The sequence below is a fragment of the Nicotiana tabacum genome, chromosome 3, assembly GCF_000715075.1.
Source record: "Nicotiana tabacum cultivar K326 chromosome 3, ASM71507v2, whole genome shotgun sequence".
Taxonomy (NCBI): domain Eukaryota; kingdom Viridiplantae; phylum Streptophyta; class Magnoliopsida; order Solanales; family Solanaceae; genus Nicotiana; species Nicotiana tabacum.
In genome coordinates this window covers 80,883,431-80,891,242 of record NC_134082.1, presented here as the reverse complement: position 1 = coordinate 80,891,242, position 7,812 = coordinate 80,883,431, and the positions used below count along the sequence as shown (strand labels likewise).

The 7,812-nt window shown below is 37.9% G+C and overlaps 1 protein-coding gene across 2 annotated transcripts; it reads right to left on the bottom strand.

The window, feature by feature from the left end:
• Positions 1 to 1,652: 1,652 nt before the first annotated feature.
• LOC107781934 (B3 domain-containing protein REM9-like) lies at positions 1,653 to 3,689 on the bottom strand. 2 transcript variants are annotated; one of them, XM_075241187.1, is made up of 5 exons: positions 3,421 to 3,689; positions 3,151 to 3,323; positions 2,945 to 3,060; positions 2,370 to 2,503; positions 1,653 to 2,266 (listed from the first exon to the last, which is right to left on the bottom strand). In XM_075241187.1, exons 1-5 carry the CDS (start codon positions 3,490 to 3,492, stop codon positions 2,000 to 2,002), a joined length of 762 nt encoding a protein of 253 aa, XP_075097288.1. In that variant the 5' UTR covers positions 3,493 to 3,689; the 3' UTR covers positions 1,653 to 1,999. The 2 variants fall into 2 exon arrangements, with proteins under 2 accessions (XP_075097288.1, XP_016458240.1); XM_016602754.2 differs by having other exon boundaries at positions 1,664 to 2,266; positions 2,945 to 3,323.
• Positions 3,690 to 7,812: the final 4,123 nt, after the last annotated feature.

Genomic DNA, 7,812 nt, shown 5'->3' with positions numbered 1-7,812 from the left:
ATAAATATGACAAATACATCTAACATAGAAAATATTAGTAAATGCAGGATTTAGTGTTGTTATAAGCATGCCTATAGCACTAGTGTTACTAGAAGCATTATCCATAGAAATTGCCATTATTTTATCGCTAAAGCAAAAATATCTACAAATATCTGCAACAGTGTTAGCTATAAACTTACCTGTGTGACGCGAATTAATTATTCTATATGCAATTATGCGTTTTTGCATTATCCATTCCTCATCTATCCAATGACTTGTAACAGTTAGATAATCACAATCATTACCACTTCTACCAATATCAGTAGTAATAGAAATCCGATTAGGTATATGAGTAAATAAATACCGCAAATATTGTTCATATTCATGTTTGAATTTATAAATATCACTCTTAATTGTTGCGCGAGGCCAACCTTTATAAGTAGGATTAAAAACTCTTCTAATATAATGAACCCAATTAGGATTAGAAGCAAAAGTATAAGGTAAGCACATAATAGTAATCATCTTTGCTAATTCTTCACAATCTCTATTTGGATCGTAATATAAAATACCTCCGGTGACAGTGTTAATTCCTGGTTGAACTAGATTTGAACCTGTACTAGGGTTAACCGCAGAATCTACACTTGTCCCCTCTAGCTGCGCTTTCATTTGTAAAAATATCGCCTTATCTCTAGGGTGTGTTTTTATGTGCCTAGTCAAACTACCCGTGCCGCTACGGTCTCCAGTATATTTATGCGACATTAATTTCCCACAAGTTTTACACTTAGCCTTATTTTGTTCTCTTACTTGAGTAAAAAAATTCCAAACTAATGATGTTTCTAGGCGTTTAGCAGGTTCTCTATTAAAAGTAGGAGTTTCTACAGGTGGATCGGTCGGTGCATCAGTTGGGTTATTAAGAGGACTAGTAGGTGTATCATCTAAATCCGGTGCTTGGGTTTCATCATCATCCTCATTTTCCTCATTATTTTCTAAGATAGTTTCATTAGAATAAAGAGCATTCATAATTTCATCATCTAATGTTTCACCTGGTGCAACATTATGGCAAAATTCACTATCGGTAAATTGAAAACAAGGGTGATCACTATCAAGAATTACGGAAGGAGGAGGACGTCTAGGTTGGCGACTACTTTCAACTTGCTTATCTTTTCTAGGTCGGGGAGCCGGGGGGCGGGTAGTTGGTTGACCACTACTTTCACCGGTTTTATCTTTTCCTTTACCAAACATTTTTTTCAAAGAAAATGCCATATTAATTATAATTATGCAAACTAAACCACACAAAAATATATTCTTAAAACGTAAGAGTTGAAACGAGTTTACCGGATTGCCGAACAACTTCTTGAAAATTGAAAATTGTTGAACACTTGAAAACTTCAATTCAACAACTTCACAATTTTTCACGAAATTTCAACAATAAATTAAGTAATTGTAGTAGAGAGATTGAGAGATATTGATGAATTGGTGAATAAAAATGAAAGAATGAGGGGGTATTTATAGTTGAAAAATGGAAAAAAGTGTAATTATATAAAGTTTGGGGTTAAAATAAAGTTTGGGGGCCAAATGACCATTTTCTAAACTTAAAAACGGTCAAATTGTCAGCTCAAACGGCTAGATTTTAAATATGGCCGTTGTAGAATTTTAAAAACAAAAAAAAAAAATTAAAAAAAATAGCCGTTGGGCCCGCTAGGCCCGGCCCAGGCCCGGCTGACGGTCCCGGGCTCGTGGGCTAACCTATGAAGACCGGCCTGTCACAGGCTTCTCAGGACCACCAGGACCGGCCCACTAGGCCCGTTAGGACCGCGGGCCCGGTCCAGCCCCGACCGACCAAGCAGCATTAACCATGCCTGCCATCCCTAGACGTACTGGATAAATCAAGTTCTATCAAGCATTACTAACACGTATAGTAAACAAAATCTTAAATATAAGGAAAAAAGATGCCCATTAATTACTACAAAGAGAAGGCCAAAATGCAACCAAAAGAAACCAACTACATATACGAGCTACTTCAAGGTTTGGAGATCTTTTCAACCTGTAAAACATAACAACTTCGTCCACGCCCACGTCTACGGCCCTGAATCAACTTGAAGCGACAAGTTTCACCATTGGCAGCTATCTTGTTTTGTGTTCTGAAGGCAGCCCATCCTCCTTTTATGAGAACCCTTGGGCCGATATGCTCTATATCCACTTTCCACTTCTTCCCTTCTCCATTAATCAGTGTTATTTTCTTCATCTTAATTATGCCACTCCATCTTGCGAAGGTCATTGGGATAGTCTAAACATAATATCATCAAACACATGTTTTCATTTCTTTATAAGGGGGAGGACTGAGAAAATAATAATCAAAGAAAATAAAAGACAGAGATGTTCAACCTTACCACAAAAAGCGAGTGTGTCTTTCTTACAGCCATTTCATAGTATGGATTTTTATTTTTCAAGTTCACCACACTGTATCTAAGTGTTTTTGGACCATTTTCTTTACTTCGATTCTGAGCTTCCTCCTCTGCAACACCTGTCTTTCTCGCCCGAGTTTAGTATTTACAACATTCTCATGCACTTATATATAGATAAATCAATAAATCAAATTCAACTACGTACGTCTCAAAGTGCCTTTCAATAGGTTATTTGAATTCTTCAAAGTGCCTTTCAATACCTAACTAGTTGAATGGGTTATTTGAATTCTTCATATCCATTTTGTTGGCAAATTTTATAAGGATCTCATGCTTATAATATAAGGTATTACACTTACGACAATATACAAGTGTCTAGCTAGACTTTCACTAAATCCAATTAGTCAATATGACCTAGCACTTAATCTAATTATTAGTCAATATGACCTGCATGACTCATGTGTTTTCTTGTGGTGTGCTCGTAATTAAATCTGCATCTACTCTCATGCATCTACAGACAAACTGAAAACAAATAAATATATCCCAAACGCATAAAATATTACCTGGCAATTCTTTTGGCTCCGTTTTAACTTTCTTAGATTTTCTTGACAGTCGGATTCCCACGTCACATTCCTCTTCCTCTTCAGAGGAACTGCTGAGTTCCTCAAATAGTTGTCTCCTGCAAAGGTTTTTACAAGTTTTCTGACCGTAGGGAAGTATATGAAACGTTGATTTATCAACTAGAAAAAAGAGCAAAATGTCCCCTAACTTTAGTTTGTGATGCGCCACAAACTTTGGCCACTCTCCGTCACATATGAAGAAATGAGAATTCTCCTTCACTATCTTTGCTTCCCACGACATCCCTGCTGCTATGTCCGTTTTCAGTAAGCAAGTCTTGGCCAACTTCTTCTTGTTTTCTTTGATGAAAACAGGCGGCATTAGCTGAAACATAAATTATCAAACTTAGATTGGAGGAGGAAGTAGACGTCAACATAGCATAAAAAAAAAAATAGTAACAGGAAACTAACTATAGACTTACTATTTTATCCATGAAACCTTGTCTAAATAATAGCTTGCAAAACGATGGATACTTGTCGGGATCTACTAGCATTTTGAGACTTGAGATTATAGTAAGAAACAGGGGAGAATGGATCACAGGGCGGAAATGACTGCTAACATTTTTGCTTTTCGAACAGGAAAAAAGTTGGATGTCATGGAAAATATATAGTAGGAGAAGAAATTGCTGCAAGTGCAATCTTATAAATGATGGCTCGCTGTTATTATTAATGCTTTGACCAATGGCACAATGCTTCCATTTATTGCAGATTATTAATTACTAATTAGTTAAAAATTAGAGGAACCTAATTCTATGCGTAATTTCAGATCCGATTTCGTTCCTTCTTCCTATTAAGTGTTTTAAAAGGTGTGGGCGTAAGGCGAGACGTTTTACATATGCCCCATAGGTAAGCCCTAATGGGTATTTAATTTTTAATATTTTATAAATAATATAATTATAGTAAATATTTATAAACAGGTAAAATTGCATAAAAATTGAAGAAAATTATAAATATGTGATATATGTGTGTGTGTGTCGCGCGCGCTCCATCCCACAAAAAAGTAGTCAAAACAATCTATTAGTACAAGCACAAGTAACTTGAGTCAAAAATAATAAAGTTTTCTACATAAAAGAACAAAAAGGATGACTAACTTGCAATTTGAACTTTGAACTTGATGCTAAGGAGAATGGAATTCTCTTTGTATTAGTAAAAAAAAATATGAATATTCGTTGTTTTGGGATATATTAGCAGACTAGCGGACAAGATAAAGAATTGGGAAAGACCATAAATTAAAGTTTCGATCAATAAAAAAAAGGTCTTGATTATTAAATTTAATACATTTCAATTTTTTTAAAAAACTTTTGAGTAATTACAAGCTGACTTTTGAAAATTTGGTTATTATATATGAACGACTTATTCAACAAATTTTATTTTAATTTGAAAAAGTATCTGGGGCTTATTCTCACTACAAAAATGCGCCTCAAACGCTCAGGCGTACGTCCCGAACGTCCGGGCGTACACCCCGAATTGTTGGGCGTACGCCTCTTGAAACTTTCGCCCCACATCATCGCCTCGGGATATTTTTGGTGCGCTATGCCCCAAGGCTCGCCCCGAAAACGCTTTTTAAAACACTTGTATATATACAAGTTGGAAAAAAAATATGGTTCGAATTTACAACAATAATCCCAATTTTTAAGGATGTGAATGGACAGATGGAATCCCTGCTCGAATTCAAGTTTCGGGGACAGTGAAATCTCTTGTAGGAAATGCTTCCTCCTTCCACAGGTTTTAAATTAAATGTGCAGAATCTGAATTAGTTCAATATTTCAATACCAAATGATTATATTTAAAAAAATATATCCAATTTTATGCTAAAATTGAATCAAGTTAGCATTTATTAATGGAAAAAAAAACACCAGCCAATCACCATATTCAAAAGTCCTCAGCAACAATGAGTACAATATCTTTTTCCTATCCTGTCTCAGATTTTCTGTAAGGGAAATTACAATTTATCAAACTTCTCCAACACGTTGTCATTCCCTTGAATTGGCTAGCAGTCAATGTCATTGGACTATATCTTCTTTTCACAAATTTATATCTTCTTTTCACAAATTTACTGCTTTCTAGGTTTGGCAAGTTGGCGTGGGCGCTGAACGAACATCATTGAGCCGCATAGCAAAAGTTACCATCACAACCTTAAAAGCATATCCAAATTGATGAGTTGATTTGTTGTTACATTTATCTCAATTCTTGTTTGTCATATCCAAATTGATGAGTTGATTTGTTGTTAAAAGTCATTAATGTTCCTCTCGAACAAGCTAATACTCTCTCTGGTTCAGAATAAGTGACAAATTTGTATTTTTATTTTTATATTGGTCAAAATCTGACCATCACGACCAAGCCGACCGACACCCCGTCTCTGGGCAGTAAAGGTCCACAGAGCCCACTCCATTTCTCCTCCATAACATCTGACGAATCGGTAAGAGTGACGCCTAAAATCATGACCAAGGCACATCAGTGGCAAAAAGACGGCGAATCAAGCAAAGGGAAGGATACCCTGACTATATATAGCCAGGGAAAACTCTCAACTGAGGGGGCCTCTCCGATTTCGAAAAAAGAAAGACAAAAATCTCCCTTCTTGTATTCTAGAAAAAAAAAAGAAATGACCTCGAAGAAAATATGTAAATCTACTTCTTCATCAATTGATGAGGAAGGCAATGTCGAATCTTCATAAGATCAATCATATCTCTTTCATCACATATGCAATCGTTGTTGTTAACATTTCGATCTGGAATTAATTATATTTGACTAAGATTTACCCCTTCATCTTTGATTGATTTGTTCAAAAAGGTTTTAATATCTTTTGAGTCAAACAATTTGGCGCCGTTTGTGGGGATTTTTGAGTGAAAATTTCCTAGTTTCTCCCAGATCGAAACCAAGAAATACAATCACTCACCAAAAGGAGCGCGGAGGAAAAACCCAACCCACGCGAGACACACAGGAGCAGCGTAGAAGAGGAAGATAAGCCAAGCAAAATCATCGGGCTCGGAAATCTTCGCCCCATTAACCATCGATACACTAAACAAGGCAAACGATGATACCAACCTGTTTTCCCCCACCGGTACACCAAGCGGGAGCGAAGAAAATCTCATCCTCACCTCCCACTCTTTGTCAATGCAAGCACATAAGACCCGCGTGGGCGAACGTACACAGGAACACCTCGATCGAAGGGAAAAATGGCTTCAACACAGCTGAAATACCTCCAGCCGGCAACATCTCCGAGATGGACAGCAAGAGCCAGACAAGAAAACTATAATGCGTACACAGCACAAACCTAAGCGAAATATCAACACCTCGTATTCACCAGCGTTGCACCATCTGGTGCAAGCAATGCCAAACAAACTGGGACTCCCACGGAAGATGTCCAACTCTCCAGAAACCAGGACTGACGATGGGCTGTTATTTCGATAAGTTCGAAATAACACCCTTTAAGGCCAAGGGCATTTACCAAAAAAGAGAAGGGTTCAACCTCGATCGAACGATGACGGGCTGTTATTTCGATTAAGTTCGAAATAACACCCTCTAAGGCCAAGGGCCTTCGCCAAAAAAGAGAAGGATTCGACCTCGATCGAACGACGACGGGTTGTTATTTTGATAAGTTCAAAATAACACCCTTTAAGGCCAAGGGCCTTTGCCAAAAAAGAGAAGGGTTTGACTTCGATCGAATAATTACGGGCTGTTATTTCGGTAAGTTCAAAATAACATCATTAAAGGCCAAATGCCTTTGCCAAAAAAAAGAAGGTTCGACCTTGATCGAACGACGACGGGTTGTTATTTTGATAAGTTCGAAATAACACCCTTTAAGGCAAAGGGCCTTCGCCAAAAAAGAGAAGGGTTCGACCTCGATCGAACGACGACAGGCTGTTATTTCGGTTAAGTTTGAAATAACACCCTTTAAGGCCAAGGGCTTTCGCCAAAAAGAGAAGGGTTCGACCGCGATCGAACGATGACGGACTGTTATTTTGATAAGTTCGAAATAACACCCTTTAAGGCCAAGGGCTTTCGCCAAAAAAGAGAAGGTTTCTACCTCGATCGAACGATGACGGGCTGTTATTTCGATAAGTTCGAAATAACACCCTTTAAGGCCAAGGGCCTTTGTCAAAAAAGAGAAGGGTTCGACCTCGATCGAACGACGATGCGTTTTTATTTCGATTAAGTTCGAAATAACACCCTCTAAGGCCAAGGGCCTTCGCCAAAAAAGAGAAGGATTCGACCTCGTTCGAACGACGACGGGCTGTTATTTTGATAAGTTTAAAATAACACCCTTTAAGGCCAAGGGCCTTCGCCAAAAAAGAGAAGGGTTCGACTTCGATCGAATAATTATGAGCTGTTATTTTGGTAAGTTTAAAATAACATCCTTTAAGGCCAAATGCCTTCGCCAAAAAAGAGAAGGGTTTGACCGCGATCGAACAACGACGGGATGTTATTTCAATAAGTTCGAAATAATACCCTTTAAGGCCAAGGTCCTTCGCCAAAAAAAGAAGGGTTCGACCTCGATCGAACGACGATGGGCTGTTATTTCGATAAGTTCGAAATAACACCCTTTAAGGCCAAGTGCCTTCGCCAAAAAAGAGAAGGGTTCGACCTCGATCGAACGATGACGGACTGTAATTTTGATAAGTTCGAAATAACACCCTTTAAGGCCAAGGGCTTTCGCCAAAACAAAAGAAGAAGGGTTCGACCACGATCGAACGACGACGGGCTTTTATTTCGATAAGTTCGAAATAACACCTTTTAAGGCCAAAGGCCTTCGCCAATAAGGCGACGGGTTGATATTTCGATAAGTTCGAAATAACACCCTTTAAAGCCAATGA